The 14,035-nt window shown below is 34.0% G+C and overlaps 1 protein-coding gene across 14 annotated transcripts in view; it reads left to right on the forward strand.

Moving 5' to 3' along the window:
• The window catches only part of LOC145277057 (uncharacterized), a 100,798-nt gene that overhangs the window by 72,894 nt on the left and 13,869 nt on the right, over positions 1 to 14,035 (forward strand). For 5 of the 14 annotated variants that reach the window (XM_080128723.1, XM_080128718.1, XM_080128719.1 and 2 more), the window contains 3 exons: positions 60 to 80; positions 2,888 to 2,908; positions 7,539 to 7,559. In XM_080128723.1, coding sequence (XP_079984849.1) covers positions 60 to 80; positions 2,888 to 2,908; positions 7,539 to 7,559 — 63 coding nt within the window. Of the gene's footprint in view, positions 1 to 59; positions 81 to 907; positions 1,720 to 2,887; positions 2,909 to 7,538; positions 7,560 to 14,035 lie in introns of those variants that run through there. The other 9 variants (XR_013868096.1, XM_080128717.1, XM_080128720.1 and 6 more) reach the window with 4 other exon arrangements.

Below are 14,035 nucleotides of genomic sequence, written 5' to 3' on the forward strand. Positions count from 1 at the left end.
GAATTTCCTTGTGTAGACGATGTAAAATATATTTTAAAATGTCTTTTTGTTATTTTTAGGACAACTTGACTCCGTTCCACGTAAGTTTGTGAATATCCTTTTTGATAATTTTTTCTGGCCTTTTACAGACAAACAATAGCGGTAAATTCATACACACATTATTTAATTTTAGGTAAACAAATAACATGATTATGACAATAACAAATCTACTGTTTCGGTCAAACAATGACATTCATTGGGTATACTTCCGATTTTATAGAGACATGCTCTTAAAAAGAAACAAAAAATGGTATGAGTCACATGATTTACAACATACAATAACAGAAATGGGAGTGAGTAATATTGATGGATATATCCGGGATAGTGCGTAAGAGAAGGGTTGCAATAGGTAACAGATAAGAATAAAGAAATTGACAAGAAAGGGGAAAGAGTGGAGAGGCGGGGGTAGTGTATGAGAAAGAAGAGTTAATAAGAGTGGGCGGCATAGAAGAAATAAGTGTTGTAAAAGGGATTAGTTAGTCAGAAAATAGGTGAAACGACCCGTCGCTAGACGCTAGTGTAATGAACGATTTCATCACCGGATATTATGTAGTATAAATATTACTCAATTTTATTAATAAAAAATTGTTGAAATCTATGTAAATAACTTAAAATATGAAATATAAAATTTTAATTAACTGTAAATTCAATTAATAAAAATGAAGGAGGTAGAAGACATGTAAAAGCATTAACAAATTAAATCAAAATATAAAATTAAAAATTGTAATTTAATTATTATTATAATTATTCATGATTTTTTCTTGTTATTATTTTATAGTTATGTTATTCTTCTTTTTTTTTTATATTTTTCTATGTTCATTTAAAATTTTGTCGTATCAAAAGATTTGTCGGAATTTTATTTTTTTAGGACCTCGTCATTATCAGTGCAAAGGGAAAGGGTGGAGGTGTCAGCCTTTTCGCCAAATTATAAACTTCACCTAACCTCTACCCTCCTCCTCATCTTGACCGTATCTAGCAATGAACTGAGGGACCTTTCAGCGGGTGAAGATGTGTACGTCTGTCACTCTCTCTCTCTCTCTCTCTCTCTCTCTCTCTCTCTCTCTCTCTCTCTCTCTCTCGATGTTTTCCCTCTTTCTTGGTAGCCATCGGCATTGCTTAACGCTGATTGGCTGGACAATTCCAGAAATCTTTCTTTCTCCATTTTTAAATTAGTTCCATAGAAGACATCGGACAGTGGTCCGTTTTTTTTTTTTGAATTCCGTCGGGCCCAGCGAGCGACGTAAAATACGCAACTTCTTCATTCTTCCCATATTAAGAGGTAAAAATTGGTGTTTCAGAAAACACCATTTATTGAAGACGGTAACTCCTTTCAGAGAAAGGAGACCAACGGAAGGAGCGTGATAGAGCTTGTCACAAAGAAGAAATAACATGACCTTCGCTATCAGGAAAGGAAAATTATTTCGGAAAAGAAACCTATCAGAGATAGGAAGAATTATTTCAGGGGATTCTGAAGAAAAGATAACCCCTTTTTTAGAGAGCCAGGAAAAGAGAGAATAAGACACCCCCTTTTTCAGAGAACTTTCTTTTAAACCTTTTGAAGGTTTTGTTTGTTAAAAAAAAAAGAAAAGAGACAAAGAAAGCAGAAAAAAAGAACTTTGAAAGAACTTTGCTATCTGCATGTTTTTCTTTTCAAAAAAAAAAAAAAAAGAAAAGAACTTTTTACTGAAAAAAAGAATATTTTATAGTATGTGCTTTTATTTCAGCCTTTCTGTCAAGTAAGATTTGTGTTTTGTATTTGTTTTTATTCCATGTTACTTACAGGTTTTTAAAACCTGAGCTTAGGAAAATATAAGCAACCATGACTGATTTCTTTAAATAAATTCGAATCATTTTAAATTCATTTTGGGTCTATATTTCATTTGCTCATTCTTTACTTTGCTTGTTTATTTTTTCCTTTTTTCTCTTTAATTTGTTACTTTAAAAGCGGATTTTGGAGACGACCGCCCAAAATTCCGTTAGATTACCTTACTATAGTGAGAGAGAAGAACAATTACTTATTTGTTCAACTTTTGTAGTTCTTATCATATCATAAACTATTTTCTGATTTGTTTGCGTGTATTTATTTTATTTTATAAAATTTTCTTACTTATGCCAAAGTAAAATTTATCTAGTGTATACAGTTAAACGCTATTTGACCTTTATTTAGTAATTTTAAGGGTATTTTTTTAATTTAAATTTCTCAAAGAAAATACTATGCACAGAACGTAATTCTTAATAATATTTCTTGTGATTATTATTATTATTATTTTTATTATTATTATTATTATTATTATTATTATTATTATTATTATTATTATTATTATTATTATTATTATTGTTGTTGTTGTTGTTGTTGTTGTTGTTGTTACTCGTGATTGCATTATTATATTATTCTTTTCTTTTTATATATATTAGTTTACATTTAAAATTTATATGGGTTCTTGGACAAATATTTTATTATTTAAAAGAATTTTCATTGAAATGTTATTTTTAAGTAACGGCTGTAAGGACGATAAAACCAGAGGGTTTTCTTACATCTACTATTCTTGCAGGAGTTTAACTGTGAGGAGTTTGTTTATTGCTTACTCCAAATTGTATTATATATAAAAACTACTGATAATTTGAAAGAAAAACATTTTGAATAAATATATTTACCTATTAAACGTGAATATGATAAATTTTAGCATACAAAATATTTTCGTTTTAATATTTAATTGGAAAAAAAGACATAAGACAAAGCGAATTTTTTAACTGTATACGTTTTGACTTTCCTAATCCGAAATTAACTGAACTCCCGTTTATAGACAATATTATAATATATTTGAAAATGCGTCTTTTTTATTTTTAGAGCAAATTACTCCACTTCCACGTAAGTTTGAGAATATTTTTAATAAATTCTGTTGGCTTTTTACACACAAACAATAGTGATCATTCATGCACACAGATACACACGCACTCATGCACGCACACACATACATACACACAGATACACACGCGCGTACACACACGCACACACACACACACACATATATATATATATATATATATATATATATATATATATAATCATTTGCGCAATCAGTTAACACCTTGCGCTGTGAAATTGATATACTGTGGAAATATGTATATATCAGCCCACATAAAAAATTCTGATATATATATATATATATATATATATATATATATATATATATATGGAGAGAGAGAGAGAAAGAGAGAAAGAGAGAGAGAGAGAGAGAGAGAGAGAAATAAATCCAAATTAAAAATAAATGTTATAATCCATATTGTGTGTAATCCAAGTCGATCGAAAAATCCGTTTGAAAGTAGTCGAGAAATAAAGAGTATTTCGAATCATTAAAGCTGTTATTCACTTAGGGAAATTATGCCGGCGTAACGCAACTTCCATGTCTGTTTATACGATTTTAAAATAACGCAATACAAACATAAGGCAAAATACAAAACTTCAAAACTACTTAGCCTCAATTAAATCCAAAGCTACCCAATCATTAATTTTAAACAATTCCCACATCTTACATAACATCAATAAGCTTACTTTCTGGGAGATTAACTATTGATTTTTCCTTTACTGGTGAATTTCTTATTCCTTTATCTCACAAGTTACTTTTATTACCCATAAGGAGACATTCACCCTTTGATTTCCTTCAATTTCTCTAGCCCCCTGTAACTTTTATACATATTAAGTTAAAACATTAACAATGTTCTAGAATTTTCCATACATTATTAAAATAAGACTGTATATCTAATTTCTATTTTATATCTAATTTCTATTTTTCTAATCGCATGGTTTATTTTAAGTTTATATATTATAACTATCATTAACTTCATTCTAATTGCTTTTATCTTATATGTATTGATTATTATTATCATTATCATTATCATTATCATTATCATTATTATTATTATTATTATTATTATTATTATTATTATTGTTGTCTTACAAGTAGCTTTAACACAGGTCATCAAAGATCTCTCCTTGAAAACAACTTGTGGTGTTCCTGGAAGCTGAGGGATAACAGGTCTCCCCAGATTTCCAGTACTCTTCACTTCTTTAGATAACATTTGCAAATGATTTTGCGTTATCGCAACAGCCGCTTACCATTGAATTCTCGCTGGCAGCAGTCATTAGTCTCTACTGGAATTTGAGTGACAATTAGCTTCCCCAAGATCACAGTTCTCTTCACACTTCACAGAGGTCCGGTCAGTGCTCCTTCCTCGGACTTTCCACCCTCTTTGACTCTGCTCGTCTATTTGGTATAACTCTTTTGAGGAAAGGGCAGTGATGGGGCAATAAGAGGGGATGGGGGACGGGATAGGGGACTTATAGATATGCAGCTTTAATGTTCTTGGTTCCATGTAACGTTTCTTCATGTTTTGTCTCTGCAGCAGTTTGTTTGGCCCGCTCACATGACTGATGTGTTTTAGTCTCCGGATTCAAGAGTTTTCCTTGATATTTCAGCTGTTTACATTATTGTTATTTATTGTATTTTTCCAACCATTCCACTGATTCCAGTTTCTCCCATTCTTTTTTCAAAGCTTTTCGGAATTGTTCCTAGCGCTCCTACTTTTACAGATATTATCTTGATTTTCTTTATCATCCATATCCCTTTCAACTCTCTGGCTAGCTCTGTGTATCTGCTCTGTTTCTCCTTTGCTTTGATATTCACCCTGTGGTCAGCTGGAACAGCAAAGTTTACGATTTGACAGGATTTCTTTCTTGTTAATTATTACGACATTCGGTCTTCTTGCTTGGATGGGTTTATCTGTTTATATGTCCATATCCCATAGGGTTTTGTGATTCTCGTTTTCAAGTACTTGTCGGCTGTTGCCGGCTTATTATTGTACCTTTTATCTGTGCGTTCGAGATGTAGTTTTTTGCACAGTTCTCAGTGTACTGCCCTCCTCACTTGGTCATGCCTGGTCTTGTATTCCTTTTGAGCCAGTTTGCTACATTTGCTTACTATATGGTTTATCGTTTCGTCTCTTTGTCCACAAAGTCTGCATTTGCTATTTTCTTATGTTTTGTCGATCTTTGCTTTGATGTGGTTAGTTCTCATCGAAGCATCTTGTGCTGCAGTTATTAGGAATTCAGTTTTTCAGTTTACGTGTCCTTTTCGCATCCATGTTTAAGTGTTTTCGTTATTCTCATCTTTTGTCATCCTTATGAATTTCGTGCAGTTGTTTGTCTTCCCATTTTTCTTTTCTCGTCTTATCCTTTGTCTCTCTGTTTTCTGTTTTGTTGAATTTTTCAGTGTCTCTCGCTGTCATGATTATTCTTTCAGTGTATTGCATTATCTATTATTCTCGTTTTTTGTGCCATTAACACAGTCTTCTATACAAACCAGTCCTCTTCCGCCGTCTTTCCTTTTCACGTTCTTTTTTCTTTTTTTCTATCTAATAATAATCACCCTTTCTGTCTAGACCACATCTAGTCCACCTACGTATCTGTCCAACTATGCGCATTCTGACGCATAACCTAATTATTTCAAGAACAATCTATCTAGGTCACGAACATGCAAGCAACCTTTTTTCTTTTTTCCTTCCGTTCCGTTGTATTTTTGAAATCAAGTTTTCTATTATTTCAAAATGGTATAAACGTCTATGGAAGTTGTCTTACGCTTGTTCAATTTTCCAAAATGCAAAACACTTTAACGATTCGAAATAATCTTAATTTCTCGACTGAAAATGGATTTTTCTACAAATTTGGATTACACACATTTTAGATTATTACAGACATTTTGGATTTTTTTAAATTGGACCTATTTGTCAACAGCATAAATCCGACTTCTTATAGGAACATTGCCTCCTGTGTTCATTTCGTCTTGAAAACACTTAACCACTCCATATCCTTTCATCTGGATTTTTAATTTATTTCTTTATTTTTCATTTCTTTTCACCATTTTATAAACTCTTTGCACAAAAGCATTTTTTTAGCATTTATGACTAGGTCTCATATAATGCTGTTTCAATTTATGCCAGTACCAGTAAATTCATAGCTTCGCTATAATATTCATTTACTAATATCTTTCCCTAGATGAGAAGAACGCATTTCTTTGAAGCTCCGTGTATTAAGGAAATTTTAATATTTCATATTTGAGTATCATGCCGAACAATGAATTCATGTAAAGTATAATTTACGGTTTTAAATTGTGTTTTATGACAAATTCTATTTCATATTTTGGTTATATTTCAGGTTTTTGATTTGGTTGTGATTACTAAAAATATATTTATATTTATATTCATTTTAAGTTTACAGAAACTTTTGGCTTACAAACTTAATTTTTACTTCTTAATTATATATATATATATATATATATATATATATATATATATATATATATATATATATATATATTATAGATATATATAGAGAGATAGAATATCAAGAAAATAAGAAAACGATGGTATAAAAATATATAGTAATGCATATAGATTGATTCGTTTATTCAATAAGGATGATACATTAGTTAGGGGCGTGAGATAAGTAAACCGCTTCATACATGGTATTCCGAAGCCTAATGCTTCTCATAAGAAGAAGAAGAAGAAGAAGAAGAAGAAGAAGAAGAAGAGAGAAGATGCTAGGTAACATATTAGGGATGCGTTAGAGTACCGATATATACATTAGAAACGAAATAATTGTTCGTGAGAAGAGACTGTTAATATATTGAGACTGTTGAGGGAGGGAAATGGGAGAACTAAAATAATCTCTGCAATAGAGGTAGAATATAACTACCTTCATTTTATAATAACAGCCATATTCCTCCTCTATCTCAGAGATCACTTTAGTTATCCCATTTCCCCCTCCCAACAGTTTCAATATATTTACAGTCTCCTCTCACGAACAATTATTTCGCTCCTAATGTAACTATCGCTAGATGTCGCATCCTTAATATGTTACCTTACATATTCCCTCCTCTTCAGATGAGAAGCATTAGGCTTCGGAATACCATGGTATAAATAGGTTCACTTATCTTACACCCCTGGTTGGTGAATCATCCTTATTGAATAAACAAATAAATCGATATGGATTAGTATACATTTTCGTTATTGTCGTTTTCTTAGTTCATTGATATTCTATATAAGCTCCAGAGCAATTGGTTGAGTTTTGCATTATTCCGATAAGTTTCCCCTTAGAGAATCGATCTTATTGTTTTCATTTGAATAAAATAAAATACGCATCAAGTGCGCTTGAAACCAATGATGAATTTCAAACAAGTAAAATATTTGTTTATTTTCCTAATATTACGTTGTGATGCGTAATTCATTATATATATATATATATATATATATATATATATATATATATATATATATATATGTCTTTGATTTGTATAAATATATGAAAATATATTAGTGTCACATAAGCTACACTGAACCATTTATGTTTTATTTCTACTAATTGCGTCAATTTTTATTGTGCTGAACCGTTTTTACGAACGATGTCACAATATATTTTCAAATATGTCGTTTTGTCATTTCAGCGCAAAGTTATTCCTCTGGAAGTAAGTTTGTGAATATTATTTTTTATTAAATTTTACTGATTTCTTACACAAAGACAATGTTTCTCAATTTATAAACGCACATATTCACACACATATAACGAAATATTTCACAAGATAAAATATATAGTGGTATATAATCATTTATTTGTCAGTTCCATTACGAAAATAGATCGATGGGAAGAGGTATTATAAATGCTCTTTATACCTCGGCATTTTGAAGCCGAATGTTTCTCATCATAAGAAGAGAAAACAGTTGAGTTACAAATCTAGGGAAATGTGACATCTAGCTCAGGGTGGAATGTTTAAATACATGATATAGAAGGGAGATAATAGAAGAAGGATAGGGAAGGGAACCGGAAATTAAAGAGATAGATTACTGATATAAGAAAGTGTATATCTGCCATAATAAACATAAAGGAAGAATTATTATAATACATGAGATATAAAGAGGATAATATAAGGAGAGGGATATATTTATGGAAAAAGGGGTCTTAAAATATGAAAACTAGAAGGAGGGAAAGGAGCTAAAAAATTCTCTCGATTAACTAGGGGATAGAATTTAGGCCACAAGGAAGCTATAAATGGGTAAACTTAAAGAGGAACATTAAATAAAATAGTATCTGAACTGACAGATAAATTCGTATGTAAAAATATATATTTTATCTTGTCTATTATTTTCTTTATAGCGGCATGTTGAGCTATTATATCTTGATAAGTCTCCATTAAAATCCTTTATTAATCCAATTTACTATATATATAGCTATAAATACACATAACTATATATATATATATATATATATATATATATATATATATATAGGCACACACATATATATACTTATACACACATACTGACACACACATATATATACGTATATACATATATATACATATTCATATGCATATATATACATATGCATATATGCACATATATATACAGGCATATATACATATGTATATATATATATATATATATATATATATATATATATATATATAAAGGAGACTAGAACAATAGTCTAAAAAGCTGAGTGTATTTTAATGTAATAGTGAAATTACTAGTTTAATTAAAATACAGGAAAGAAAAAATGCTCGTTGTAATTTAAATATATAATAAGCTCGATAGGTAAATATCCTAGAGCTAATTTAATATTTAGTAATGTGATTGATAATTTAAAATTTAAAAATCAAATTATAATTAAATTAAAAATCCGTTTCATAAGAAGGAACAAGAACAAAATCAATTATTTGTACGATCGTTTCGGAAAACAGTGTTTTTATTGTGGTAGACATCAAGTTACGGACAATAATTATTACATATAGTTTTTTAATAAACAAGGTTTCCTCGTCAGCAAATTGTGAAGGGTTTTTCGACAGTTTCACCAGGATGCAAAGTTCTTGCCTCAAATTGCTCCCAAGCAGTGGCGGGGTCGATAGCAAACGCCTTGTATAATGCCGCCTTGATCCTTTCACAATCCTGTTTTTCCTCAGGACTAAGCTGTTGATATACTGTGAAAGCTCCGCCAGACAGACGTAGACGAACCACATGTTCAATGTTCTTCACACATCTGTCTCGCTGGACTTTTGCGTATTGTATTTGGTTTATTTTGTTTTGCTGTTTACCAGCCCATTTAACGTCAAAAATATAATTTCCTCTAAATCACAAAAGAGTGAAAAAATATTCAGTACCAAAGCGTATAAACTTATAATAGAAATCATCACTCTCACCAGCGAGTAACAGAAATCATCACTCCCACCAGCGAGTAACAGGAATCATCACTCTCACCAGCGAGTAACAGGACTCATCACTCTCACCAGCGAGTAATAGGAATCATCACTCTCGCAAACGACCTCATGTTTGCTTAGCCTATAAAATGCCAGCAGAAAATGTAGAAAAGAAAAAACAAGCATAATTTTGTAGGTCGCTATTAACTTGCATGTGGACACAATTGGTAACTGTTAAAAGGGACGAATTCTAAAGCATGACAGTTGAGTGGAGGTTTTTGTTTGACGGCTTAGAACGAGAACGAGAGCTAACAGTGGAAGATAATATCAAATACACGAGGATTTGTTGCAAGGTGACAGAAAGGGGAAAAGACTTGTGCATTGTATTGACAAAAGGACGGTTTGACATCGTCAGTTTTTTGCTTGTTTTGTTCCCTTTCCATTTAATAAGCTATTTAGGCGTTTTTATTTTATTTTATTTTCAAGTGACTTTGATAAGCAGTGACACAAAAAATAGACAGATTCGACATCCGTTTAATACCGGAATTTGATGGATCTACTGCTGAGCCGTCTGTTGTTGAAAGCTGAGCGTATTTGCAAATTGTGCAAAATAAAGGAGTCGGCAACAGTCATTCTGTTGAGGTTAACCGGACGGGCCTATGCAGTGTACCAGAAACTCGGGGATAAACCTGACTGGGAAGAAATTAAGCAGAGCATATATACAGCATGTGGGACGGATCCTCTTGTTGCATCGCAATTATTCACTACCCAGCGACTACATCCCAATGAAACGTTGGACGTTTACTTAGCTGATTTATGGAAGTTATCAGCACCGTTTTGGTGGTGTCAACGAACAAAATCTTAAGCCGTGCCTTTTTTGTGGGTTTACCTGAGGATGTCAGTAGTTTTTTGCGAGCGTAATCTCGTATTAACATATTAACAACGGACGAGTTACTGGCCCGAACGCGAAACATCCTTAAGAAACCAGAATCAATTACAGCAGCAGCCGGCACTAGTCGAGCAGCATCTAAAACCTACGGAGACAATGTGGATTCTCTTCCAGCTAACGCTAAGCGTGAGAACCATGTCTGCTATAAATGTGGGGACCCTAACCATTTTGCTAAGAAGTGCCGAAGTCGAAGTGGTGCGACGAATGTTTATTCACGAGCACACATAACACCACGATGTTATCGCTGCAATGAGTTAGGTCACATATCTCGCAACTGTTCGGGAAACGAAATCGGAGTCAAGGTACTGTCGCCACCCTTGCCCCCTGTCCAAGCAATGAACACAGCATTGCCTGTTGTCGGCGTCAAAATTAATGAGTTGCAACGTTCAGCACTTGCAGTCATGGGATGTTCCCGGTCTATAGTTATCGGACATGGAGGAAGAAACAAGTGGAGGTCATAACCATTAATGGCTTATCCCAAGCATGCTGTAATATAAGGAGTACCACAATCTGCACTGAGAAAGGTGACACAGCTGAAGTTGACGTCCTGATGATGCAAGAAAAACCCCTTGGATATGACTTATGTTGTTTCAAAGAAAAAAAGAGTACACAAAACCTCAGCTTACTGCAGCAGCATCGTCCGTCAGCACTTTCTGTAGACTTGTTTTCACATCTCTCCCATCTGCTCCAGTGGCCTGTTTTTATAAAAGACAGAGTCCTCTAAATTTGCATACGTGTGCGAGAGCACACGAGATTCTGCGAGACTGTATTGTTATATAAGGCTGCAGGCACCATCTTGGACCCTTTTCAGCATCATGACGCTGCACCGGCAAAGCGCACATCGAGGCCGTTTAAGAGGTAAGCCTGCCTTTCCACAATTTTCGCCACAACTTATTACGCAATTGATGCAATAAGAGATCTAGGAGGTGTCATGATTACAGCAGCCGGAGGTATAATGCTTGGTAGAGGGAAAGAAGTATGTGCAGCTATTTCTATTGAGGAAAAGGATATCTCTGCTACGTTTAACGACAAAGAAAGGGCCTGGACAGTGAGGTGAAAATAGACCATGATCGAATCGCCAGATCTGTTATGCAATACTATTTCACAGTGTGCAGTCTCCACCAAGAATCGGACTGCATATGAAGAACTTCAGCTGTGAATTGATAACGGTTGGTTAATACCATACCCACAAGGACGTCTAGGACCAGCCAATCCACTCATGGTTATTAAACAACCAACTAAACACAAAATTCGACCCGTGATGGATTATCGAGAATCGAATCAGCATGTTGATGCTTTTACCGGGAATGCAGATGTGTGCGCTGTTAATCTACGAGAGTGGTGTCAGAAAGGGAGTAATGTAGTACTGCTTGATTTGAAGAGAGCCTACCTACAGATAAGAGTTCAAGGGTTCATGAGTCACTGTGGCCATTTCATACAGTGATAATCAAGGATAAACGATACTGACACGCTTAGGTTTTGGCCTAAACGTAGCACCCTTAATAACGATAGCAATCATTAAAACTGTTTTGATACAAGATGAGACCACAGTGAAAGCTACTTTAGCTTACATTGATGACATCTATGTTAATGAATGTCTGCAGATGCGGTTCAAATGAAACTGGAATCTTTGAGTTTAATAAGCAAGAACCCTAAGCGTTTAAGGGATGAGGCGTTCGTGTTGGGCCTTGAGGTCCGGGAGGAATGTAATACTTTACGATCGAAGCGAGGGAGCCCGATTCCAGATGTACCTAACGTAGAGCATCACGTTTTCTATTTGCGGTAAATTAATAGGACATTGATCTGTCTGAAGATGGTCCCGAGTGGCAACAGGAGTACTTAAAAGATTAGTAACTGCGGTCACAAAATGATGGGACGACATAGTCGATGACGATTCTCTCCAGCAAATGATAAGCTGAAACATTGACTAAAATATGTAGAAACGGCCCTACATGGGTTTATGCGAATTGTTTGGCTACAGGTGTAATGTTGGAACGATTGGGTAACATTGTAAAAGATGCGTGCTGGCTTCGTCCGAAAAATGATGCGCAGCATATCAGTTTGGCGGAACTTGATGCCACGCTTAAAGGGATTAATCTTGCGCTGCAGTGTAAGGCCCAGGTCGTAATCTTCACGCTAACTCATTGTGTGTTTACTACTAGTTGACTGACATCTTAACTGGAAAGGCACGAATCAAGACTAAAGCTGCAAGTAAAATATTGATACGAAGGAGACTAGTGATAATAAAGCGTCTAGTTGCCGTTATGAAGTGTCATCTTCCCTTCTTTCACGCAAAAAGAACGACCCATTTCTTGGTCAGGTTGCGACTTACGATAAAAAGTGGGTTCTTTACGACAACCGGCAGCACTCAGCTCAATGGTTAGACGCCAACGACGTTTCACGACATTTCCTGAAGCCAGTGTTGCCTCCCCCAACAGATCATGCTGACTATTTGGTGGTCTGCGACCGGTCTCATCCATTATAATTTTTTGAATGAAGGCGAAACCATTACGGCGGAAAAGTACTGTCAGTAAATGGATGAAATGCATCACAAACGTCGACAACAACACCCAGCATTAGCCCACAGAAAAGGCCCAGTTCTCCTCCACGCCTGTTGCTAAAAAGTTCCTGCAGAAGTCAAACGAATTGGGTTACGAAACTCTGCCTTATCTGCCGTACTCTCCATACCTCTCACCTACCGACTACCACTTTTTCAAACATCTCGACAACATTCTCCGTGAGAAATGATTCAAAACCTAAGCGGTATCTAAACGCCTTCAGCGACTTCATCGCCACCAGAACGCAATATTTTTACGTGACTGGCAAGAATATACTTGTTTTGCGTTGACAAAAGTGTGTTGATTCTGATAGTGCTTATTTTGATCGATAAAAATTTTGTTTGAGCTGAGATGTGTTTAAAAGTTAAAAATCGCAACAACTTTCTTGTCAACCTGGTAGACAGAATTTCTTTTTCATTGAACAAATTTCTAATTGTTCTCACTGTATGTATTCATCCAAAATGTTAATAAACTTATTGTGGGCTTTTCAGCTATAATTTTCACATCTAAGGTAGCGAAAAAATATCAATTATTTAAAAAGAAAACGATGATTATGCAACAACAAGGTCAACACGACCCCATTGGAATTAAAAGAAGGTCCAGAGCATTTTAAATCTTTTAATAATTAACTGTGAACTACCAGAGGGTTGGCATATACACGTTTAGCAAATAAGTGTGAAAAGAAATGGGCACATTTCAAACGATTTACTAAGGGAATGAGCTAAGTAAACTCTAGAATATTTGCTTTGTTTACCGTAATTTACGAATAAAAAATAAATTAGACATAGAGAGTCAATACTAAATATAGGAATGGGATATATAGCATGTGGTCTTTGATTCTTGGCTTATGTTACTATAAAAAATTACTAACACTAAAGAGTATTTTGTATCTCTACAAAACTATAATTCGCTTATAAGGGAGTATTGTTGCCACATCTGCGCTGGCGCAGTTACTCTTAGGCAGTGAAATGTTCTAATAAGCTAAGTATATACAATCTTCTAATAAATACATCGTGTTTTTTTTTTTCATTTTTAATCGCAAAAAACAAAAAAATATTAAAAGAGTAATTTTTGAATTAGAAAACTAGGCCCAGATTTTTCCGACACCGATTTCGACATCCCCAAAAGTTCCGATTTTGCCGATTCCGGATTCCGATTCCAATTAATTGTTCCAACACTAACATATATATGATTTTTACATATATAGTATGAAAATATTTTAATCATAAGTAAGATATTCGGAA

Source organism: Euprymna scolopes, chromosome 5 (genome assembly GCF_053919585.1).
Source record: "Euprymna scolopes isolate OS-2025 chromosome 5, ASM5391958v1, whole genome shotgun sequence".
Lineage (NCBI taxonomy): Eukaryota > Metazoa > Mollusca > Cephalopoda > Sepiida > Sepiolidae > Euprymna > Euprymna scolopes.